At 41.7% G+C, this 26,359-nt stretch overlaps 3 protein-coding genes across 3 annotated transcripts; 1 reads left to right on the top strand and 2 right to left on the bottom strand.

The window, feature by feature from the left end:
• Nucleotides 1-531: 531 nt before the first annotated feature.
• MELLADRAFT_104500 (uncharacterized protein) lies at nt 532-2,077 on the bottom strand (the record flags this gene model as incomplete). Its single annotated transcript, XM_007407478.1, has 5 exons — nt 532-574; nt 695-745; nt 826-891; nt 1,041-1,313; nt 1,437-2,077. The coding sequence occupies 5 exons, from the start codon at nt 2,075-2,077 to the stop codon at nt 532-534; spliced, it is 1,074 nt and encodes a 357-aa protein (XP_007407540.1).
• Nucleotides 2,078-20,948: 18,871 nt separating this feature from the next.
• On the bottom strand, nt 20,949-22,493 carry MELLADRAFT_77220 (uncharacterized protein; the record flags this gene model as incomplete). Its single annotated transcript, XM_007407477.1, has 8 exons — nt 20,949-21,359; nt 21,440-21,469; nt 21,544-21,628; nt 21,697-21,803; nt 21,875-21,929; nt 22,021-22,132; nt 22,203-22,284; nt 22,362-22,493. The coding sequence occupies 8 exons, from the start codon at nt 22,393-22,395 to the stop codon at nt 21,304-21,306; spliced, it is 561 nt and encodes a 186-aa protein (XP_007407539.1).
• A 1,584-nt stretch (nt 22,494-24,077) lies between these two features.
• MELLADRAFT_71315 (uncharacterized protein) lies at nt 24,078-25,078 on the top strand (the record flags this gene model as incomplete). The annotated part of the gene is made up of 3 exons (XM_007407513.1): nt 24,078-24,382; nt 24,482-24,563; nt 24,677-25,078. 3 exons carry the CDS (start codon nt 24,089-24,091, stop codon nt 24,808-24,810), a joined length of 510 nt encoding a protein of 169 aa, XP_007407575.1.
• Nucleotides 25,079-26,359: the final 1,281 nt, after the last annotated feature.

Genomic DNA, 26,359 nt, shown 5'->3' with positions numbered 1-26,359 from the left:
AGATATGGTGTCAAGGGCCGGTCCGGGCATTGATGTCATTGATAGCCCTTTTGAAAAGTTTCTTCACAAAAGGAAACTTCTATTTGCCCTATTGTGGACACATGGGGCGCAAATCAGGTCATGTGTGGAGCCCCTGGTGGGAACGTGCTTGTGAGTTGAGCCCTGGAGTCGCCCTGCATGTCCGACTGAGCCAAATTTAGGCTCATGAAATCGGGTTGCGTCGGATACCTCGGGTAATGCTCCCAAAAAAAGGGGCGACGGATATTTCCTAATCGGGCGATAAATAGTGGGGTCCATTTAAATAAGTATATAAATAAATGATTGCAAAATCTATGTTTAACGGAACTCTATATTTTTAGGGAAGTGCTTAAGAACTATGTTTGAGGCGAGGTGAAAGAGTAACATTCATCATATGGGATGCAGAAAGTACTTTCTCTGTGAGTGATTTGAACCTTTGAATATTTTAACAAGAGATCTACAGGGTTATTTCTATCCTATCTGAGGTATCCAAACTTCCTGAAGCATTTTACTTCAAGGGTTATGATAAGAACAATTACCATAATGTTTATGTCGACTGTCAAATGATTGACGAAATTTTATTAGCCACACAGAACGGCTGGTTAGTCTCAGCGGCATCAAGGGACCTGGATATAACTTCAAGTTGAAAAAGCGTCAATCTGGAAGGTGCACTTACGTCAATAAGTCAGTCCTAGTGAAGCTTTGGCCGCATTCACATTTATACGGCCTGTTTATGCCAAGCTTTGGTCAATTCTCATTTTCGTGCGATTGATGTGAGGAAAATGTTGTCATAAATGTCAAACTGACCTTTCTCCGGTATGTGAGCGCTCATGACGAGCCAAATCATTGCGGCGGTAGAATGTAGCTGCACAACTGTGGAAATTGTTCAGATATAGGTACAAGAGATAACAAATATCAAAATGGTGAACGAGACTTCACAGATCGAGCAGGCCATACATCGCATTCTTGATTTAAAGGAAAACTGCATTTATGAAGGGTCGTCGATTCAAGGAAAAACTTACTAAGCGCATTCAAATCTCCTTTCATCTCTGTGAATTGCAGCTTTATGCTGTGTCAAGTTAAAGCCACGGGTGAAAGTTTTTCCACACCCAACGTAGTCACATACCCATTTAGGCGGGGGTGCTGGATCAGTGAAGTTGCTTTGATTTTGGCTTATTGGGCTAGGAAAGGGTGCAGAAGAGCTTGGGATCTGAGACCTTCCTCCTGGCCAGTTCATTGACTCAGACTGATCTACGCTCTGGTGTAGTTGATAGAGAGGTGAATTTTGACTCCTTCTGTGACTCAAAAGGTTCATAAAAAGAATAGCTCATGTCAGACGATGCCTCAACCGAGATTCAGGAAGTGCATCACGACCACTAGGATATGGGACATAGAAAGGAGCCTGTATTTATACTGACGGATTCGTATAGTCAATCCGAGAAGAACCTAGGCTTCCATCGGACGGCCGATTTTGACGCCGGTGATGGTGGCCTTCAGGTGAAGAATTCGGCCCGCCTTCCAAGAAAGGAGTCTGGGGGCTGGCTTGCTTAAAATCATTCCTAGTATGGTACTCAGAGATATGCGCAGGAGGAAATCCTTGGTACGAGGTGAGATCCACAGCACTATTAGATCTTCTTCGAAAGTTCATATCGGGGATTGACAAGTAAGAGGGATTTGCTGAAACAGGCTGGCTATGAGAATGACTAGATGTTCGCTCCTCTCCGCGTGAGGGACTTAGGACATGTGTGTCATGCGGCGACTGATGAATTACGTTCAATGGCTCGTAAATTGCAGAATTTCGAGATGCCGCCAGGTGAGCATGAGTACAACTCAACGGCGAAGAGCCGAGGGAGTACATAGAAAGATCGCCTGGCCTCGAAGGAGAATAGCTGGACAGCATTGCCGAGCGACGCCCCGGACTGTGTAATGCTGATAGACCTGAACGACCTCCGGTGGACGTCGAGTCAATAGTGCGGCGAGATTGACGAGAGTGATGATCGAAATCTTCGATAGATTGACGAAGCGCCATACGTAAAGGAGGAAGTTTGGGTCGATCCATCTTCTGATAGATTTGCGAAGAACTAAGGAGAGAATGGATCCGATGGTGATATAAAACCCTCGTATCCTTCACAGAACTCGCGCCGATCAAGATAATTGAATAGCTACCACAGATTGCAATAAAAAGAAGGTATGTAGTAAAATATGGAATGAATGGGATCTTTCTTAAACGTTGATTGAACAGACTAGACCAGATTATCACAAAGAATTACGGTCACAGGAACGATAGAGGAACGGTATTTGAGGGTTATCTGCGGACGGCAGGTATATGCTGTAACTCGCTCCTAAGCTCAGCGAAGTTTGGATGAAACACTTTATCGAACGGTGACGGCAGCGTTGAATCATGATTACGCACATATATGACCTTCTTGCAAAGACTCTTCTATCCTCAAGAAAACGTCGGGCGTCAAGGTGCAAACCGATCGGTAACATGATTTCAACATCAGACTAGTGATGGGAATGTGTGGTACAACTGGGTGACTGTACAATATATATGAAGTTAACACAAATTGTGATGACTGATAAAAAAAGTTCAACTACTGCGTGGCGTTGGCCATAAGAATTGGGTTTGTGCGTTTGGAAGGTGATGTTGAATCGTGGTTCACCCCATGCTTTTAACACAGGTGGAGAATGCTCAAATGCTGGTCTCAAGGGCTTATGATAAGATGTTCCTTATTTTCATCCTTATGATTTGGAATGGTGGGTTAGAACGATGTTAACCACCGGCAGGGTGCTCAGTAGTGGTTTGTGCTTGGGTGTGAGCCTGGCCACCTCCTGGGATGTGGTGTCAGAAATTTCGTAAGGATAGGCTCTGAGTCTGTGCAATTTTGATATCTCTGTGATAATCAGAGCCGCAAGACTTTGTCAAGCATCGGGATAAACAGTCGGAGTATGTCATAATTGTAAGTGTAAACGCCATCAAGGCCAATAAAATATCTTCCGAATACACGCTGGTCCATTCGAACCTCGGCTGTCAGCCTCCATCATCATGACTCAATTCAAGTAACGGGTGGGTATGAACGGTAATTTCATAACCCATGTGATGCAGTTCTTTCACTGTTAGTGAGAGCACAGCATAAATGACTATCAACTGAGAGTCAACTTCCATGAATTTTAGCGTTCCACGGAACACAGACCCACCAGCGTCATTATTCCGAGAAAGGTCAAAGAACCGGCTCAAGACTTCACATGTACGCCATCGATGGAACTCGGAAGAGCCGCGTGAGGATTTCACAATTTGTACGCTAACTCAGATGTAATTCCATAATCTTGAGCGCCTCATTTCCCTTCAACACGTGTAGCATACAGTCTAATGACGGTCCCTTCAAATTGAGCGGTCGAAGAGAAATGGTCTATATCTGGTAACGGCTGAACCGGCTGACCCGGCAAGTAAGAGATGATAAGCAAGACTTTTGAGACCCCTTCAAAAAATTGCGCAGTGCATTTTTGGACCCCTCATACCGATCGTAAACTCGGCAAGCCGCTCTCTGAGCTTCTCTGAGACTCTTTGTTCAATCAGCGAAACCAAATAAGGTTAGAGGTCCCGCGTCTGGAATCTTTTGTGTGATCGACGTACAGTCGTTTGGAAAAAGCTTGCCACAAAGTCGCCGCCAAATTGCTCGAGTTTTGCGGGCAGATTCGGGCAAGCTTTGTGAAAACGACTGTACATAATAATGCACAGTCGACGGATGCCTGACCAGTGTAACGTCAAGGTGTCAGTATAACTTCAGCCGAAGGATAGCTCAGTATAACTTCAGCCGAAGGATAGCTTTGTGATATGATGCATAGATACCCGAATCGGCATACACAAACATCCACATGCATCCAATCATCCTACACATCCTACCATATCCCGCGGGCCGCCGAAATCCCTCATGGTATAATTCCTGGCTCTGTTGCGGAAATTGCTCCAGACGAGTATTAGTTTTCATTCATCCTCTTTGTAGATTCATTGTCTCGATTTCTATCATGTAATGGTGATTCTTTATCTTTACTCTAATGACTGGCGAGTGCAGGGAGAGCTCCTGATTTCACAATGTCAATAGCTACGAGTCTTTTTGGGAGCTATGCAGGTTCGATGAACTGATGGACCGCGTCCTCTTAGATATTCTTTGACGTACGTTTTGATCTGACCTGATGCACTTTGACGTGAGAATGGACCAATAGAACAGGGCAGCCTCGCAAACCACAGGTCAGTGGTCTTGAGGGATAAACAGTGTCTTACTCGCGCTATCCAAGATACAATAAGATCACGATGCCTTGCAGGGTGACAATGGCGAGCGGTTTCTAAGGAGAATAAGACATAACTTACCAAAGAATTTTGCTTTTAAAGCGCTGTGGTACTTGTATTCTAGGCTGTTTTACATGTCTTGTAGTTTACGTCACAGCCGCCAAAGGCAGTAAATAAATGACCCCAAAGCAAAGAGAGATTGAACTCTTCCTTGTTTGGGTGGCTAGTTAAGTATAGAAAGGCAGGTTGTACAAAAACATGAGAGACAATCACATTGGTTATTGAGGTAGGAACTAGGTAAACATGTATAGCAATTGACACAATGAGGGGGGGTCGATTAGCCTTGTATTGGAGCGTGGTGCTAGGGTTGTACCTCTCAATTAAAGGGCACAAGATCCTGAGCAGATGTGTCCACATAATCTGGTCTAGAAGTCAGACTTTCATGTGCTTAACCACGCGGCCATTAATCTCAGTTGGTATTCAAGTCAATGAATGATGGCTCTGATGAAGGCCAAGCTAATAAGGAACACCCAGCCATCCCCCCAAACTCAATGTGTGCCATAAGGATCAGTCTCAGAGAATGTCAAGGAAGTGTTTGAGGTATGAAAATTGAGTGATCAAAGTGCAAGTTCAAGTGGGGGATTCAAATCTTGTAGCTCAAAGCTATGAGAAAAGTGAGGTAGAAATGGATCCAAGAAAAAGGCCCAACCAAAAAAAAATGTTTTATCTGGGCTCACATAGTGGGAAATCACTCAGTTATGTGGACACTCAGAGTCGTGCCTGTGTGGGTATCCACACCAAATTTCAATATGTCACAGTTTATGGTAATTGGCTGTGGATGATCTTAGCAGTGAGCTGTCATTTATATTAGCTAAGCCATACTTTGCTCCAACCAACACTTGTTGTGGCCCATGTTTTTCAAGCCTGGGAAAATTGAAATGCTCATAATGCTCACATCTCTTGCTTACGCTGTAAGTTTAACCCCTAGTGTGTTCAGCGAGACCAATAAATAAAATAAAACCTATTGGTCTGAATAATACTCTCACTTCAGACTGTAGGAAAATACTGTTCAACTTTCAATCATCTCATAAACACCACATAAAGACTTGTAGACCCAGACCAAGCATCTTTGTACCTTCAAAGACAAGTTCCAGAGACTCAACAAACTTGGTAGCAAATATACAAAGAAGTTGTTGATTAGACAAAATCTTCAAGTGATTTTCATATGGGTCCACTGCACAAAGCTTTTAGCTTGGGAGCAAGAATCTCCTAACAGGACTGTAAATTCTTATTGATGAGCTTCTTGTCCCTGACCAACTCTGCCATAAACCATGATGTAACCAAAATGACGGGACATGTGGATCATTGGACAGACCTTGCTACGCAAGAGGATACCTTGGCAAAAATCTATGCTTTTGAATGCCCTGGATTTCTACAGAGATGACTGTATACAGAGCATTCACAGAGATTGGTTCCCAGATCAGGCTACTATAATACAAAGAAAACTCTTAGTGGGAACTCAATAACTTAACCCAAGTCTGATTCTTACAGGTATCTCTTGACCTTCCAAGCTTGGTGGCCTGAAAAATACTTGTGAATCACCACCTACTTTTGGTGAGCAAGAAGAACATAAAAAACACCCCACTTGGACACAGTCTTCTATCTTTTGTTGCTCAGATATCACTATGATTGTCAAGAAACTGTCTTCAAAAAATCAAATTAAACAACTTTGGTCTTTGCACACAGTTGAGAGCTCAAATGTCTCTCCTCTTTCAGGAAAGATGATGAAATTCAGTGAACTCTCTTGTTGGTTTTGATTTGAAAATAAATAAATTAACTGCAACCAAAGTTTGACTTTCAAAACCAAAAACCACCTTTCTATCTTGAAAATTATCTGAGAAAGATATAGAGAATCTGGATAGGTAGAAATGAAGTAATTGATTACAGGTACCTCCAGAAAAAAAGACCACAATATTTTATTGAGGACAAGTGGGAGAATTTTAAGTTGTGAAAAACCTCCAAGCCAAACTCAAATTTAAAAGGTCCAGATGGCTCACCAGGCCCATCTCAGGCTGGTAAGTCTCCAGTCCTTCTACAGACACTCAAGCCTGAAAGGATCGAGTGCTTCACTGGTAGACTGGTAGGAACATGAAGGTACTTGGAAAGATACAAGAAGAGCTTCCAAGGTATCATTGGATTCAGATGTTCAATGAATGGTTGATCTGAAATGTGTAAAACACTCATCAGTGCAGCAGACATAACATCTCTAACTGGTCTTGCCAGTTTTGGTCTCAAATTCACTGAACCACACTCAATGTGTGTGATGGGCTTGGCATGGCTATGTCAAATCTAACTGACAAGAAAAGGGAAACTCAGTTTTAACCCTGAAAGCAAACAGAAATCAAGATGATTACACAGATATTTTGAAAAAATGTACAGAAGAATGATCACAAAGATGCTTGATCATCATTGGAGGGTCCTCCTCCCTCCATATTGCTCAAATGGTTGACGAAGAAAATTAACAAAACTAAAAATGTAAGTTTTCAATGAGAAAGATCCTTCAAAGAAATTAGATCAACCATTCTTTGAATGGATGTAAGTAATGGATTGATCTCTCAAAAGCCTATCATCTACCACAGTACACCCCAGACATGAGGTTGGTTTGGTGTATACATAGCTACATAGCCTGTATGGTACTAAGTAGCTCATAATACCAACTAAGTTGAGCTTCAGGGGCCACAAAAACTCAGGATTCAATGTTTTAGCCCCCGAATCTTTGAGGTGTGAGATGTCAATACATGTTGTTACTGATTTTCCCGGGGAAAAATGATATTTTTGGTAATTTTTGCTTTATTGTGCATTATGTGGGCTCCACCCCTTATCAAATATTGGTCCAAGCTAAACATGACTTATGCAATGGGTCTGTTGCACACATTGCATGGGTATCTTTGGTGGCATAAAAGGTGCATCACATAGGCGACCATATCTCCTCTTGTTTCACCAATTTTATGCACACAACAAAAAACAGTTCAGCACAATTGAATGTAAAAAGGAATATAATTGTTTATAAGAAGTGGAGAGATAATGATCTCAGATGGCCAATCCGGAGATACATAGACCTGAATGTTTGGATGATGGGACATTGTGTTGAAGTCTGTGGACACCACCAATCACAATGAAGTGCAGGTCTTTAACAGAAATTACAGCAACACTGCCATAGTTATGTTACTGTTTGCAGTAAAGTAGCAGTATAGTCACTTCTTTTGTAGTATAGTAACAGTGGTAATTAGTATTGGGCTGGCCAATACGGTACTCCCAACCCTTGAAGACAGTATTGTGATTTTCAATACAGCACTGGGTAGAGTACCAGAAAATCCATTACTTTACAGATATCTCCATTGGGCTGTATCAATTGCCTGTCAGTATCTTGACAGTATCAATCAATATGAATGCCAGCATCAAAATTCTCAATTCATCATAAACATATGGCCCAATAGCAACTACTGACTGGGCCTCCACCATATCAACAACACATACATGATTGACTTATCTCTTCAACACTGTCCTACCTTCTTTTCCCAGGATTTCACATTCAACAAAACCAGTCCACCATGATCACTTGTCCCTCTTTCTCATCTCCTTACATCAGTAATTGGACAGACATGGAATTTGAAACAACAAAGAATCTTTTAATTTTGTTCTCATTGTTTTAGAAAGGCATAGATCTGAGAGCTGAACTAAAAAAAATCATGTTTCCCCTCATTTTCTGATTACTATTGTATTTTTATGTTTCCAATAGTCTTTCTCTGTCATTATATTGCCAATTTCCTATTATATAAGTTCCTCTTGTCTTCCAGAATCATCATTGCTTCACATTTATCCCCATCTCCTGTTCCACATTGAAGCACTCAAACTACACCAGTCCATATCTCATCTTGTTCAATGTTTTTGATTCCCTAGTCTCAGACTGTCAAAAATTGGTCCAGTACCATGGGGAGATGGCATCAGAGTCCAAACATCCAGTAATTTGAGTCACTAATCAGGTTACAAAGGGTAGTCAAAGCTGTAGGTTTTTCATTCCAATCACAGTTGCTGAAGAAGAAGCTCAAGTAATCAAGACAGACAAGCCACCATGACTCAAACCACAATGGAATCTTATTTTCCAAAGTCAACTTTGTAAATGGCTAGGAACACCGATGTTATGAATCTATATGTAACACGTGTGAAACCTACAACACATGTCACGGTTGAGAGTTAGCTATATACTTGTATTACGTAATATGCTTTCCCTCTTCCTCATCCGACAATCAATATACTTTACGTGATTGCTTGGTAAACCCTTTCCTCCATTCCGTCGACAAGCCTTGATCCCTGAGCCAGGCCTTAACATATTGTCGGATCTCATACTAGGAATCGAGGAACTTCGAATCGAATTAATCCAAGAACGAAAGAACCAACTTAGATAAAATTAGATTTAGATTGAAACCAAACTGAAACCTTGATTGACACATCAAAGCCTCATACTCGACCAAACATACTGGATCAGATTAGATTGAACTTTACTGAATTAGACTTGACCGAACTGAATTGAATTGAACTAGCAAGATCGACTAGAATTAGTGATTTGATTGAATTGAACCTAAACCTCCGAAAAACGCCACAACGTCACCGTCATACAGCCTCCCCGCTATCGGCGACGCCGACTCCGACACTGACACTACTCCACCATTTGTCGATTCCGAAACCCACTTAGCTATTGAACCACCCGCAGCTCATCTTGCTATTGAATTCGAAACTCGTCTCGCTATTGAACCACCTCTCGATATGGAGGATATTCAACGACAGCTCAACGAGCTAGCCGCTTCTTTGGAAAACGAGCGATCTCTCCGAGAGCAAGCCGAGGCTAGATCCAACGAGGCTCAGGCGCGCCTTGCTGCCATGCAGGCGAACAATCAGACGAATCAGGCAACCGCTCCTTCTGCTACGTTCGTTCAGCCTGCGACGGCACCTACTCCCAAAGGGCCTAAGGTAGCCACTCCTGATAAGTTCAGTGGAACTCGGGGAGCTGCTGCAGAGATTTTCGCAACTCAAGTCCAATTGTATTTGTTGGCTCATCCTTATCAATTTCCGGATGATCGCAGTAAGGTAGTTTTCACCGTGTCCTACCTTACCGGCGCTGCTAGCAGCTGGGCCCAGCCCATTACCTTGGAGCTACTTGATCCTGCTACATCCCATCTAGCCACTTTCGACCGATTCATCACCAACTTTAAGGCGATGTATTTCGACACCGAAAAGAAATCAAAAGCTGAACGAGCTCTGCGTACTCTGACTCAGAAAACCTCGGTGGCTGCGTATGCCCATGAATTCAATACTTACGCGACAGCTACAGGTTGGGAGGTGCCTACGCTTATTAGTCATTTTGAGCAGGGATTGAAGAAGGAAATTAGAGTTGCGATGGTGATGGTGCAGGAGGATTTCACTAGCATTGAACAAATCGCCAACTTAGCGATCAAACTCGATAGCAAAATCCACGGTGTAACCAGCTCAGTCACAACCTTTCATGTTCCCACTGACCCCAATGCAATGGACATTTCATCTGGCTATGTTAAATTAACCGACGAAGAACGTACAAAGAGGTTGCGAACGGGGTGTTGTTTTCATTGCAACGGACAAGGTCATATAGCTTCAGATTGTCCTGTGAAGAGGGGTGATCGTAAAGGAAAGAAGAGAGGGGGTTTTAATGGAACTAATAATTATAGACATAGAATTGCAGAATTAGAAGCTCAGATCGCATCAATGAGTAATTCGGGAGTTATTCAATCAGATCAACAACAAGGAGGAAGTAGAGCCGACCAATCAAAAAATGGCGGTGCTCAGGAATGAGTGTGCCTATCCTGAGCCACCTGGGGGGATTAGATGATATAAACTTAGGAGCTAGTACTGTTAGACCGTGCAATGCAGATGACCCTCGTCTCTTTTTGCGTACTACTCTGTCTCTGTCCCAACCCCGCGCCACACCACTTCCTTTCTTTGATGCCCTTTTTCTCATTGACTCCGGAGCAACACACAACGTCCTGAGTGAAACTTTTGCCGCTAGAACTACCATACTGCAGCACGCCAGTCAGACCACGCGTGTTGTTACCGGCTTTGATGGTTCTAAGAGTCAAGCATTGTATGAGGCCGACTTAACCATCCACGACGATAACTCAATCACCACCTTCATCATCACTAAAGTTAAAGACACATATGACGGAATTCTAGGAATTCCGTGGATCAAGAAGCACCACTCGAGAATCAACTGGAATACCGGAAGAATCGCCACCTACCGTACGAACGTTGCAGCCTTTATGGCTTTGTCCAGTCCGACACCACCCTTACAGGACCCCAACGTGGAGCCCCTAAGGGAAGCTAGGCAATGTGACAAGGGGATGTGTATCGCAAGCGATACGTTAGCATCCCCGCAACGTGCGTATGATCCTCTTTCTGACGTTAATTTTAAAGAACAAGTCGGCGATCACCTATGTCCACTGAATTTACAGACCACTACATCGACGACCACGACCACACCGACAACCAGTCGATCCAAGAACGTCGCAGCCGCTAACGCGGCTTCGTCCTATCCGAAAAACACCCCTGAGGATCCTGACGTGATGCCGAAGGGGCAAGCTAGGACATGTGACGAGGGGATGAGTGTTGTGAATGACACACTGACATCCCCGCGATGTGAGTTCGATCATGTACCATCTCCATTGTCACGCGAAACAGCTGGCAAGCTTTTGTTACCTCTAATTTCTCAGACAAATCCACCACCTACGACATTACCGAACGTCGAAGCACCAAAGCCCAAGTCACCAGACCTTCCCGACTCACTCGCAACTGCTACAGCAGTTTCGTCTACGCCGAAAACCACCCCCATGGATCCTGACGTGATACCGGAGGGGCATGCTAGGCAAATTGACGAGGGGATGTGTGTTCTGACAGACACGCTGACATCCCCGCGATGTGAGTCCGATAGTCCTGCTTTAGTTTTACGTCATGAAGCAGCTGGCCAGTGTATTTCTTCCCTGAACAGCTCTTTACCGATTGATGTCGATTCCGCGAAAACATCCTGGTCTACTTCCGCACGTTTGGCTGCCGACCTGAAGATGAAGGAACCAGTCAAGACTGTGGAAGAACTCGTCCCGGCTTACTATCACCGCCATTTACACATGTTTCGCAAGTCCAATTCACAACGACTACCACCGCGTCGAAGATACGATTTTAAGGTTGATTTAGTGCCTGGTGCTCAGCCACAGGCAGGTCGAATAATACCACTGTCACCCGCGGAGGACGAAGTTTTAAAGAAGATGATTGAGGAAGGACTCCAGAACGGGACTATCCGTAGGACAACCTCACCGTGGGCTGCCCCTGTGTTATTCACAGGGAAGAAAGATGGGAATCTTAGACCATGCTTTGACTATAGAAAGCTTAATTCTCTAACGGTCAAAAACAAATATCCGTTGCCTTTGACCATGGATTTGGTCGACAGTCTGCTGGATGCTGATAGATATACAAAGCTAGACCTCAGGAATGCATATGGAAACTTGAGAGTAGCTGAAGGCTACGAAGACATCTTAGCGTTCATATGCAAACATGGGCAATTTGCACCACTTACCATGCCCTTTGGGCCTACAGGTGCTCCGGGGTACTTTCAGTACTTTATTCAGGACATACTAGTGGGGAGAATAGGAAATGACACTGCAGCTTATTTAGATGACACAATGATATACACGAAAAGTGGGGTGCATCACGAGAAATCAGTTGACAGTGTTCTTGATATCTTAGACAAACATGATTTATGGCTGAAACCCGAAAAGTGCGAATTTTCAAAATCCGAAATAGAGTACCTTGGCCTCATCATCTCAAAGAATAGGGTGAAGATGGATCCGACGAAGGTCAAAGCCGTAAAGGAATGGCCAGCCCCACGGAACGTAACTGAACTGCAGCGTTTCATTGGTTTTTCGAATTTTTACAGACGCTTTATTGATCATTTTTCACGCACCACACGACCATTACATAACTTGACAAAGCTAAAGACCCCGTATGTTTGGGATAAAGACTGTGATCACGCCTTCGAATCATTGAAAACAGCATTCATTTCAGCGCCAATTCTCAAAATCGCAGACCCTTACAAGGCTTTTATTTTGGAATGTGATTGTTCTGACTTCGCACTAGGAGCAGTATTATCTCAATACTGCGACACGGATAAAGAATTACATCCGGTGGCATATTTATCCAGATCACTAGTTCAGGCAGAGCGGAACTATGAAATTTTCGACAAGGAATTACTTGCCATAGTCGCGTCCTTTAAGGAGTGGCGTCACTACCTTGAGGGTAATCCAAACAGGCTGGAGGTTATTGTTTATACAGACCATAGAAACCTTGAAACCTTTATGACTACGAAGCAACTAACTAGACGACAGGCTCGTTGGGCCGAAACACTAGGCTGCTTCGATTTCATCATTAAGTTTCGACCTGGACGGAAAGCCGGTAAACCTGACGCATTATCACGTCGCCCGGACCTGGCGCCCAGCGATGCAGAGAAACTTACATTCGGACAACTTATTAAACCAGATAACCTAGTTGAAGACTCATTCTTGGTTGATGTGGACAGCTTTGATTCATTTTTCGACGACGAGAGCATTGAACTTCAAGACGCCGAACACTGGTTCGAAGTAGATGTGTTGGGAATATCTGATTTAAGTGAAATTAAAGATGAATCGGTTCAAGAATTAGGTGACAAAATTACAGAAGAATTCGTGACGGATGACGTAATAATTGATTTAATCCGAAAAGCCAGCAAGGAAGATGCAAGATTAAGTGAAATTATGAATGCGAAAGAAAACCCAATGTCTTCAAAAATCAAGACGACTATGAAGAATTATGAAGTCAAAGACGGAATACTTTATAATCAAGGCCGAATTGAGGTACCAGATGATGACCATATTAAGTACTTAATAGTACGAAGTAGACATGATAGCCTTCTTGCAGGTCACCCTGGTAGGTCGAAAACTCTCAGTTTAGTACGTAGGTGTTTCACATGGCCCTCTCAAAAGCTTTACGTGAACAAATACGTCGACGGTTGTGATTCTTGTCTTCGAGTCAAATCAAGTACACAGAAACCGTTTGGCACCTTAGAACCTTTACCGATACCGGCAGGACCATGGACCGACATTAGTTATGATCTAATAACTAAATTACCGGATTCAGATGGCCATGACAGCATCCTAACGGTGGTAGACCGCTTAACAAAAATGTCTCACTTTATCCCATGTAAAGAATCCATGACGGCTAACGAATTGGCTGATATTATGATTAAGGAGGTCTGGAAGCTGCACGGTACTCCCAAGAGTATTGTGTCCGATCGTGGTACCGTATTTATATCACAGATTACCAAGCAATTGGACAACAGATTGGGCATTCGACTACACCCTTCGACAGCCTTTCACCCTAGAACCGATGGTCAGAGCGAGATTGTCAATAAATCAATCGAGCAGTACCTTCGTCACTTCGTGACGTATCGACAGGACGACTGGGCGGCATTACTACCTATGGCGGAGTTCGCGTACAACAACCGAGACCACGAGACAACAGGCATATCACCTTTTAAGGCGAACTACGGATACAACCCAATTTTCAACAAGATTCCGTCAAGCGACCAATGCATTCCTATTGTTGAGAATAGGTTAAACATAATAGAAGAAGTGCAAAAGGAGCTAACATGTTGTTTGGAAATGTCACAGGAGTCAATGAAGCATCAATTTGACAAGCATGTACGGCAAACGCCCGATTGGAAGACGGGAGACCAAGTCTGGCTTAATGGGAAAAACATTTCGACGACTAGGCCAACACCTAAATTGGACCATAGATGGCTAGGTCCTTTCTTTATCATTGAGAAAGTGTCAAATTCAGCTTACAAGTTAAAACTTCCGCTTTCAATGAAGGGAATTCACCCAGTCTTTCACGTTTCTTTATTACGGAAACACAACATTGATTCAATTGAACAAAGAAGAAGAGACACAGAACCATTACCAATCACAATAAACGGAGAAGAAGAATGGGAAGTTGAAGAGATTTTAGATTGTAGGTCAAGACATAAGAAGATTGAATATTTAGTCAAATGGAAGGGTTACGAGTCAAATCACAATTCTTGGGAACCTGAAATGAATTTAGTCAATAGTACAGATTTATTAAATGATTTTAACAGAAGATTCCCAGATGGCGCGTCAAGATATAGGAGAAGACGGAGAAGGTGAGAGTGGGCATAGCTTTTTCCCACTGGGTTTTTTAATGCTGCCCAGGGGAAGAACGCAGAGCTTTCAAGAGGGAGCTTGGGCGTTAAAAGGGGGAGTTAAAAGGGGAATAATGTTATGAATCTATATGTAACACGTGTGAAACCTACAACACATGTCACGGTTGAGAGTTAGCTATATACTTGTATTACGTAATATGCTTTCCCTCTTCCTCATCCGACAATCAATATACTTTACGTGATTGCTTGGTAAACCCTTTCCTCCATTCCGTCGACAAGCCTTGATCCCTGAGCCAGGCCTTAACAACCGATGTACCTAATCAACCAGTGCTAAATGTGAGCACTCTTCTCCACGTTCAAAGGTATGCAGACCTTGTAGAACTAACCTAAAGGTCAGGAGGAAAAAGTTAAGTGTGAGAAACAAGTTATGAGCTTGAAGGCTTGTGGCTAATGATCTTTAAGGAGTTTCTCTTTCCCAGAAGATAATATGTATTACTATTAACTAACCTAATCAACCAGTGCTAAACGTGGGCACTCTTCTCCACGTTCAAAGGTATGCAGACCTTGTAGAACTAACCTAAACGACACACAACACAATCACAAAGAAACAACACATGAGATTAAGATACTGATAGTGAGAGTTTAAAGGATGAAATAAGTACCCAAAGGTCAGGAGGAAAAACTTAAGTGTGAGAAACAAGTTATGAGCTCAAAGGCTCGTGGCTAATGATCTTTAAGGAGTTCTGACAATATCAACAATATTAGTAAGATAACTCAATACAGTAATTAGAAAAACGACTTACTCTCTTTCCCATAAGATGAGGAAAGAGAGTCAGAGGGGGAACAAACTGACTATACATATGCTAGCTCAAACAACAAACAAAAACGGGTTGGGATTGATCAACATCAATGTTGATTGGGATTTCTCACTACCGTAACTCTACCACAAACAGTCATGTCTTGATTGTATATCAACAAACTTCTTTATCCAACTTGATCTTAAATCAGATGATTGGAAAGTGGGTTTTACAGACTTCTCAACCTTGACTATGAATAGAAGAGCTGGAACTTTGTGTGGTTTTTCAATATGCAAACCCTCTGGCTCAACTCTATGGTTTGACTTGGGTAGCACAATTTGCACACAAGATATATCTTGAGCTTTAAGTTTGATCAACTGTTATATTGTAACTCCAAGTAAGTGAACTAATATCATCAACTTACTTTCTTTACCTTGGTGTTTGAGAAGATCTGACTTCTCTGTTTTTTTTTAATTTTAGGCAAACACTTAAGTTCTCAGCTTGGCCTGATTCTTGATGCCTGGACTTTGCCTCACAATCAATACAGATTCATATCAGCTTTGGTTGCATACATCAATTCTTAATGGAAGTATGTGCACTGTCATCTCTCCATGAAGATGATTGTATGGCACTATAAGGTGTAATGGTTTGCCTAGTCACTAATCAATGTACTTTCAATGCACAGCCTTTACTGTAAAATACATAAAACAAAAAATTATATACAAGCTCAACAAACCCGGCTGACATACAATTTTTATGGATACAGGGTCTCACAGACTCACAATTCAGGTGGTGATAACAATATGTGCTTATGCAATGCAAGCACAGCTCTCAAAAATGGCAAAGGCCAACTATGAACAATTTGACTTTGATGAGCCTACTGACCAAGTTCAATGTGCCAGTCACAAAATAGCTTTGAGAGTTGATTCTGGACTTCAAGTGATGGAAATTTAAGCTCCAGCACCTCCATTGATTGAGTCCATGATGCTTGGAAAATTTCCCCTTTCTGAACATCCTATGACATCTATTCCCAAAGAAGATGAAGAAAAACAAGATGCAGTTATCAACAAAGATCAAGGTATAGGAGAAGGTGAGATAGAAGATTACAATGAGAATGGAATTACTGATTTACCAGGAAATGAATTCAGTCATCAATGGTACAATGTTATTGATGGACCATCTGAACCTCCTCCCAATCAGCCTGCAACTGATAGCACCAAGGCCAATGTTGTATATCATTTGGCACTTGCAGCATGTCTTTTTGTTTTTAACACTGCTTTCCTTTATGACATTTCTAATGAGTTTTTTTCTGGCTTGATAGAATTGCTGAAAATATTGGAGGATCTTCCAGAATGTTGCAAGTTTTCTATACAACTTGCAAAAGTATGGATATACCTTTTCCTGGACTGATTCCAGGGTACAGAATCCAATGGAACATTAAGTCTTGATGTTGGGAAACGTTGTTTAACACCCACAATGTTTGAATTTTTACCTCTGACTATATTTTCCTCCTTGGAATCAACTTCTAATGCTCCTTCATTTATTGCAGGTCATTGACAGAATTCTTAAAGAAAATCAGAAGGAGATCTCCAAAGTCAAAAAGTGCAAATATCAAAATTTCAAACTGGGACCTAGAAATCCAAATCAAGATCAAAATTGTGGTATTTCAACAAAGTTTGAATCTCCACTGAACAATGGAAGCAAGTAGGAAAATTGATTAAGGTGCTTTGTGTCAGCTCTCTTTTATTCCACTATCTTGTATCTATCTCTATCTATTGATATCACTGAGTTTTTGTGCTGTGCCTTCCCTGACACAACCCCTGGCTCACTGCGTACTCCACTGCTTGCAATCTGTGGCTGTGCTGGTCACCAGTGCATTGATATTGGCTGAACTTGACACTGTGCCTTTGCGCACCACAGGGTACCAGTGGCATTTTGGCCACTGTTCACATTTGCACTGCACTGCAGCCCAGTTTTTGCTGCTGTAAGCTTCTTTTTACCCGCCAATTATGACCCCTGCACTGTACTTTTATGTGTGCAGCACAGGGGACTTCCCATTTCTGACTCACTGCGCTACTTTCACAGCACGGTACTCAAAGTTCAATTACCAGTGCAGCACATTTTTTGTGCAAAATGCGCTGCACTGCGCTGAGGTTGGGGGTTTTCTGACATTCAGTTGACAAAGTTATTTGAATCCAAAGCTCCAACTGAATCTCTAGTCATTCCTCAATATGTCAAACTTGCCAAATCCCTTCAAGATAAAATTGATTCATGTAGTTTCTGAGGCAGCCCTCTTTTCCCAATTAACCATGCAATATATTTCTGGGTTAATTCATAGTTAGGTGAAGCACTCAAATCACATGTATTAAACATAGCCACTATCCTTCGCCGCTGCTGGCAAACAGATTACTTTCAATCTGAATTTGGAGATGAAATTTATGAATACAAAGCTGCTCAAGGATTGTTACAAACTTGAAAATGTCAAAGTGTATTGTAACATCCTCACACTATCAAAGTGTCCTGATAAAATGTGCTACATGTTATATGGAACAAACACCAATATCCTGCTGTTAAGGACAGTCCTGACCTACAATGGTTTGGTAAAGTGAATAAAGATGAAATGAATAATACAAGTAATGAGCTTTTTTTATCTAGGGAAATCAACACTAGGAAATATAGAAAATCAGAATAAGCAATTTAAGGAAATAAAAAGATAACAAAAATTAAATCATTCATACATTCTCTTCCCAAAGATGGGAAAAGAGAATTGGTACAATTTTCTCACAATTTCTCTATGAGTTGTGAGTTTCCAATTAATTGGGGTAGATAATTATGCTCCTCACTCATCTCTTTCACTTTCTTTCAATCAATATATCATGTATTCGAATATCCTTTATTTCACCAATTTTATGATGTCTCCTTCTCCCTGTATTCATTTCTCTAACCTCTAATTGCTTCTTGGTTTGACTTGCATCAGTCAATTGAACACCAACAAAACTGCCTGTGACATACAAAAATGCAAACTGGATGCTGGTAAGAACAATCTGGATGGTGCAACTTATTCAAACAACAAAGAGGACAATGATGACAATGGATTTCAATCACATCAAAATAAAGTGCAGACTTTCTGGGAAAGCAAGAATTGCAACTACCTTGAGCTTGTTGATGAGACATCCAAGGCAGTAGAAAAGGACCCAGATCTTGCCTTATAATGTGGTAAGGTAAATAAAACTTTATATGCCTCTTGTTTTTTTGACTAAAAGCTGACTTTGATTGTTGACATACATCATCTTGTTACTAGGTGAATGAAGTAAGATAGCCTGTGCTATTGTCTCTGGCCAAAGATCATCAAGTGGTCTATGGGGCATCATGTGCAGTTGACAGGACTTTCATAGCTGCTGAAGATGTCTGTGCCACAATCAAGGAGCTTGAAAAAGTGGAACACTTTGTAGGATCATAAATGTGGTCAAAAAATTGAGTTGCTATAGCAGATGATGAGTATTTAGAATGTCAAAGAGGTGTGGCACATAGTATGGCATTGATCAAATCAAATTGAAAGAGGAGGGGATAAACCCAAAAATAAAGAGTAAAAAAACAATTCTATTTCTTTTGTCTTTTTTTATCTCTTGTCTCAACACACTGATTGTTTTTTATTCTTCTTCTCCTTTCTAAACTCAAACATCCCTTTGGTTTTATAATCTGTGACCTTTTTTCTCCTTTTCTTTTCTACATTAAATTTCAAACACACCACTTTCATTTAACACAAAGTTGAAAACCTGCATGAAAAACCTGCATGAAACCACATGGATTTTTTGATTTTCCCCACAAAAACCAAAAAATCTGTATGGTTTTTTCATATGGTTTTCTTGTGTGGTTTTTAACTTTGTGTACCACTATTTTGTTTGTTCTTTTAATCCCCACTCAACTGAAACAATACTGCCTTGTTAAGCTATTTTGGTGCTGATACCTGTAATGGTATATTGTGACAGTATTGATAAAATTATTGATACTTGATACAGTACTGGTGTCTATGGTGGCTGTGAAGCTCCAGATGCGTCAACCCCTGAAAACATGAAATTTTCATATCAAACTCCCCCTGAAAGCCTGCTTGAGCCTATCTTGAGCCCAAGTCTGTTGCAAGTTTGTACCAAAAAAATCCCTTCTTCCAACTTTCTTTTCCTATTTATTTGTTTGCAAATCATCTATGCATGATATATTGGTCCTGATTTCCTGATTCACATTGACCCAGTGAGTGATCCTCTTAGAAACCTGAGCCTTGTAAAACTGTAGTGGTTCAAGATGATGATCTTTAAAAGCATCTTCATGAGTCATTTTGATGGATATCATAATGATCTTTCAAATAAATACTTGTGATTTCCCCTGTGATGTTATCTTGCAACCGTGATACATTGAATTTTGCAGAAGAAGACTCTCTCCACATTGTAAGTCCAGTGCTCCTTATAATGACTCAGTCTCCAGAGACAGAATTTGTAGCTGATATAAAGAAACACTTGTTGGAATAAACACTGAGCAGATGAGACAGGAAGTGACAGTAGGCAACATGTTGTTGGTCAGACTCAGGATAAAATAAACAAGGCTTTGCAACCAATTTTCAAGTTGATCTTTTGCCCTTTGGGATTTTGACTCTTTTGGCAGTCCACAGTCACCATAGTTATTGGACCTAATGTTGGTGTTACTTTACTTGAGCTGGTCTGCAATGGTGTTGTGGAATCCAATACCCTATTGGGTAATAGTGTAGGATTGTTGGTACTTTACTAAAGTATCTTGAGAGTAGTATCATGAGGTCAGTACTTTTCCAGGTATTGCACTATACCAGTATAGTAACTGTGGATGTGTTGATTACAACAAGGAGCAACCCGGCCCAAGGTGGTGACAGAATTACATTGCCTCTGGGACCCAATGTGATGCAGTACTGGTATCACCATGTTGGTATCATCTTAGCATGTCAACATCCACACACGGAGAGTTTTGAAAAAAATCAGAAAATCTTTTGGTATGCTTTAGACTGAGATTGGTGTTGAGTACCCTTTGTGAATGATCATTTGACTAAAGGATTTGTGGGATCCTTTGTCAGCATTTGGGGTCAACTGTGGGTCAACATCCCAGTTGACAAAGGGAAGATGTGCCTATCCTGGAGACCTCTTTAAAGGATCTTTCAAGTATGTATCAAAAGTCTTTGGTGTGTGCACATCAACTTGCTACAAGGTTACAGACACAGTGTATGTTGCCCAGTTTTAAATGTCTCATCCTGTTGTTTTACCAGTGAGTCAATTTTTTAGCACCTTGTATAGCTCCAATCTCTAACAACTCTTCCAGATGAGTTTGATGGAGAGAATGTGCACCAGAAGATGCACAAGCGCCTGTATGAAGCCCGGCCAACTCTTACAGCTTGACTTGGAATCAAAGTTTGAAGAAGTGTGGAAGTTTCACAAGTTGGATGATCAAGAAAGAATGATTCAACGTATTGCTGATCTTGGGCAACAAACAGGCTTCAATCTGTGACTACTCGTGAGCAAGAGAGAGGGCCTTGGTTAGGTTCAGGCAAGTTGATAGGTTTGGGGGTTTATACCAATATGAACACAACAGCAGTAGGGGCTGACACGGCAAGGGGAGATGAAAGCCCCATTGCTATATTCAGTAATAGGGCTCAGCCACTATGGGCACTGTTGAATAGTAGCAGATGCGAAAGTGGTTGAGAAAAACTACATGGGACTCCCCATCCACCCAACCTGACAACCCTCTATCAGATAAACACATTGATGTGATTTTTATCGTGTTGTATGCTGAAAAGATGAAAAAGACTTCAAACCAACCACCCAGAGAAAGTCTTATCTTCAATAATAATGGTCACATATCATACATCGAATGGGGTGGTCCTATGGGATAACCTATATCAACGCCAGGCCCACAGTTGAAACCGCTGTTGCTCCCATGACAGCATAACCTATCCAATCATAACATATTAGCGATGGCTAGATGTGTCATTTGAAAATTATGTGACGATCGATCAGATCAAAAGCTTACCAGCCGCGTAACTGGACTTGAGCTCCATGACTGGGTAAGAATGCAAGAACATGAGCAATGTTGATTACGTATTGATGACGAGATTAAAAAAGGAAATCACTCACAATATCCCATATCCCATGCTAAATGTCGACAGCTGTTAAATGTGTGAAAAGTGAAAGGCAAAGCCACTAAAGCCTTGGCACTAACCTACAGAATTCAACCAATCATCACGTATGAGTATACATCCTTTGTTCACCAAAGAGGGATCCGCTTACTTTGGACCATTCGGGAGCAGATGCTGCTAATTGGACTAGAGTCTCTGAATCCATAGGGATTCCGGCAGCGGGTAAGCCCATGTAGCTTAACGCGAAAACGTACAATCCTGGTACGATTCAACTTCAGCATCACATTTAGAATAAATGATTAGGTCTGATTGAAATTAGAGCCACTTACCTACTGATAATGCTGAGCCGCTGACTCGGTTAGCAATACTCGATAACCAAGTAAGCTAGAATAGACATCAAGATTTCTTCAGTAAAGACCACTGGAATTGGATGCTGATTCGGTTGCTTATGTGAGATTACACTATGAGCGCTTACCTGAGGCTCATAAATAGTAAAATGTGGTGAGGTAGGCCTCAATTTTCTTTGTTGGTTGAGTAAGTTCATAGCATCTTGATCCGAAATCTGTGAAACTTTCGAACTAGAAGACCTGTGGCGAGTTACGTGAAGTATGAGTTTGATTCCATTTTCGAAAAAGATCGAGATAGAATCCCATGAACCTTTGTTGTTGATGACGCGAGGCAGCGATTTGGAGGAGAGAGGGTTGTGATCGGGCAAGAAAAAGTCTACTGCTATTACCAGCTGATACGGTCAACCCAAATGAAATTGGTCAGCAAGAAGTCGCTGTTGGGTTGAGATGTTTATAGTTTCAAGCTTACCATGAAGCAAACTTAAGGGTGCTCTGGCCGCCATTTGGATGGGTTAGTGGTCTTGAAGGTTGTTGAATCAAAGAGATTGGTAAATATGAATTGAAGTCGAAATAGCCAACCAATGACGTTCATTCGATTTTCGTGAAGGCTCGGATTCGGAACATGAACGGTAAGCTCAACCTAGACTAAGTACTTAAAGAGCACTCCAGGTACTTAAGACCTAAAGAATGTTTGTTTGTGACAGACCTTAAGCTTTGAATGATTTGAAATCATCAACCATTGAAACTTGAACTTGATTCATTTCATCATGACGAGCAGATATGCTTCACGTCCTTCACATTCATCTCATTCATCGCCATCGAGCCGTTCAGACAACAGGAATACTACTCGTATGTCAATGGTCTTCCTCTTTTGAAGACCTGAAGTGCAACTCATCCAGTATGATTTATTTGGTTGAACACAGAGCCATCAGTAAAGAAATCAACTCGAGTTCAAACTAGTGATGAATCTTCCCCAGAACCATCAGAGCCTGTCACTAGTAACAAGATCGCCACAGCTACCTCCAGAGCTGATAGGGCCACTTCCATAATTGATGCGGATGAGGTATTACCTACGCAATCACCACCCCGGCCTGCCCAGCGGAAACTACCAGTTAGTGTTTACCATCCATCTTCAAGATGTAATTGGTTTGAGAGCACTTATTTACATCACTACTGTGCTTATCTTCTCCTTTCAGCCTCGCAGGGCAGCCTTGAGGACATCCGAACAACGTTTAAGAGACTATGCCGGTATGTTTGGCGATGAGCCAGAGCCAAACGAATTAGAAGAATTGAAAAAGAATGCAAGGATTGATGTAGCCAACGAATCTGGTGATTTGTCGGCCAGTGCTGTGAGTCTTTTGAAAGCTTTGACTGAGATCAGAACTAAGATATTCATCTTTTTAGTAGGCCATTGTCCTGGCTAAGAATGATAGGAAACAATTGACAACCAGGTCTGATCGATATCAAGTTAGCGCTTCGAATGGTTCTGGACGATCTCCATCGAACCCGCTCACAGGAGACTATTCATCAAAAACTGTGTGTGATAGAACAATCCAATGTTTTTGCTTTTGGTGGAGATAGAAGATCTGAGCATCATCTTTTCCTGAATAGCCCGGTCCTTCTCTCCAACCTTCAGAGCAACCTCAAAAACGACTACTCAAACGTCGAGCTCAAGATCGACAAGAGTTTGATATGGATCGCTACTGTCCCACCTTTGACGATCATGCCAACTTGGAACCCGAGAGCTCATTGCCAAGTCCACCTCGTCCAGACAAAAGACCGCGTCTAAGGCGTGATGAACCCAGTTCCTCCGCATTCACAAGTGTAAGAAGTACTAGAATGAATGGTCGAATCGACATCCAGGATATTAACAATATCGAAGGACCAGCTACAGCAATGCTCCGAGGAGACGCAGAACGTCAAAAGATTAACAAAAGGAAACATAAGCCTGATACTGGCAATGTCACAATGTCAACTAGTGATTCTCGTAAAAAGCCGCGTGCAATTTCACCGATTGAGATTGATAGTGATTCGGATGAACCCACTTCACGTCAACGTCGAAAGCGAGATCCAAAATCCAACACTACCCCAAAACGCTCAAAGGCTACTGGCACTTCAAAGCAAAAAGATAAAGGGAAAGCTGTGGAGGATGACAAGACTGAAAGATTTCTAGTCGTCAAAACTCATGGCAAGAAGATGACTGATCTAGAGCTAGATGCCAACCGAGAGTTCAACAAATTACGCATCTCCAAACCAGTTCTCCTCACAAGTGTTCCTAGTGAATGTCGTCGGATCGGGTGGAATGAAGTGGATATGGCAGAAGAAGAAATAAGGGAAATGGACCGATGGACAAAGGAAGATATGGAGGGTGCGGGCGTTCAATGTTCCTTCCAGGTGGATTATGTGAGGATGATGAGAAAACCTGTGGGCATGAATGCGAAGCAGAGGATGAGCGAAGATTCGGGACCAAATTTTAAGCGATTCAAATCAGTAAGTAACTTTTGACTAGTTATTCAAGATCTTCAATTGCATCAATGGGATCCGGGCAAGTTCAGGTCTGATGATCCCTCGGTTTTTGGCATATTATAGAAAGATGCGAGGTTCTCTTCAAACGCTCCGATCGAACGGCCCGTTATTCCATTAGAGACCATACGCTTGAAGGGGGTCGCAGGTGAGTCGCGCACCAAACCATTCTCAGAACGTGGTTTGATCATTTTCAGGATAGTGATATATTTGTTCCAATTGACTTATTGATTGTAATCTCATTGGGTCGTTTTCCATCAGATTGGGATTCACCTACTAAAAATGTTTCAAGAGGTAAAGATAGAGAAAAGGAATCTGATTCTGATTCCGAGGAAGAAGCCGTTGGATTTCAAAACCCTTTCAATACGGGAATCTCCAGTGATAGCGACTCGTAAAGCGGCGTGACCTGCACATAGAGGACCTGTGTGGTGTCAAGCGAGGAAAATCGGGGTATCGTATTTAGAGTGATTGTCTCTGAAAATGATGTGCATGATTGACAGGCTGGTAGCAAAAAGGTGAACAGCTCTTGCACAATACCTTTGGATTTCAATTTTCACATCTTTTACAAAATCAGAAGAATAGCAGGTGAAATGGGTTGAAGATGTGGTATGTATGTATTTGTAAAACCTGATTATGAAATGATTATGAAATTTTAATGGATTGAAAACATAAGGTCTTTTGGAAAGTGAGATGTAAAGTTAACCAAGTAGGATACTGAGAATAATATATACAAGAACCTACCGAATGATAATGAAAGTATTAGGGACAGGTCATCGTGTATTTACTCAACAGGAAACTACATGATCTGGCGCGAAGGAACAAATTTGAGGAAGCTAGTTTGGCTCATGAGGTTTGAGATATCATTTGGAAAAAATCCACACAACACCTAACTAACTCCTGCATAGGACTTGGGTCAAGCATTGGGTTCCAAATCCAATTGCTCGTCAAACATATGTGGCTTTCAAGCATGTTCAGTAAATGCTTATTGGCTTTAGTTCAAAGTAGATTTTGATCCAAGTGTTATCGAGGTTTGGTATATTCTTGAATGAGAAATGGCTTGAGACAAATTCATTTCAAATTTTCTCTAGCCTTGAGTTTTTTCGACAAGACTGATCAAGTTTTATGGAATTGACTGTATGTAGATATTTATGGCGAGTCAGTCCCATGATAGTTGGGGGGTAAGTTAAGCTCTTTATTGGATTTTGGAAAGGCAAAAGATTTATAAAATCACTCTGAGTTTGATTGTATGACACACTTTATTAATTTTGGAATGACAAACGATCCATAAATTCATTTCTAGTGTTATACTCTGTCACACTACGGATCCTCCAACAGTCACACTTTCACACTCATTTCTCTTTGGCCAAGGGGAATATCAGCACGTGATGCACGCATAACACCATTAGTAATATTTTTTGCCGGGCATTGTCAAGCCACTATAAGCTCGAGATGGTATACTATTGAGCTACGATCGTACCAATCACGCGGTTCTGCATCCACATAATCTAGGTAGAATTTTCATTGTAGGTGCCTTCACACCAAGTTCAAAATGAGTTTTTACAAAATTGCGAGGATCATGATAGAGTCTACCAACAGGATGATGGCTCGAGTGTAAGTCGGTCGATTGGAGCTTTCGTACAACTCTCGTCCTAACTATCTTTCATTGAGCTGCGCGTCCGAACCATTGGATTTGGGTCTTCGTTTTTGACTTCTGAAGTCTGGCGGTAGTAGTATCAATTCCAAGAATATTCGGTATGGCATTATGGGTTCGATCATTGGTGTCCTTGAATTCAAAAACTGCCTCTATGATGCTGATGATGCTGATGATGATGTTCTAGTTTCTCTAACAGCCTCCAACATGCGACCAATGACAGCTAATGGAGTATTAGATGCTTCAGCCATAGCCGAAGATGTTCTCTGTTCACTCCTAGGTTTTTCAATCAA

The sequence above is a fragment of the Melampsora larici-populina genome, assembly GCF_000204055.1.
Source record: "Melampsora larici-populina 98AG31 unplaced genomic scaffold MELLAscaffold_9, whole genome shotgun sequence".
Classification (NCBI taxonomy): Eukaryota; Fungi; Basidiomycota; class Pucciniomycetes; order Pucciniales; family Melampsoraceae; genus Melampsora; species Melampsora laricis-populina.
The sequence above is the reverse complement of the archived record's forward strand: the minus strand, read 5'-3'. Positions and strand labels throughout refer to the sequence as shown.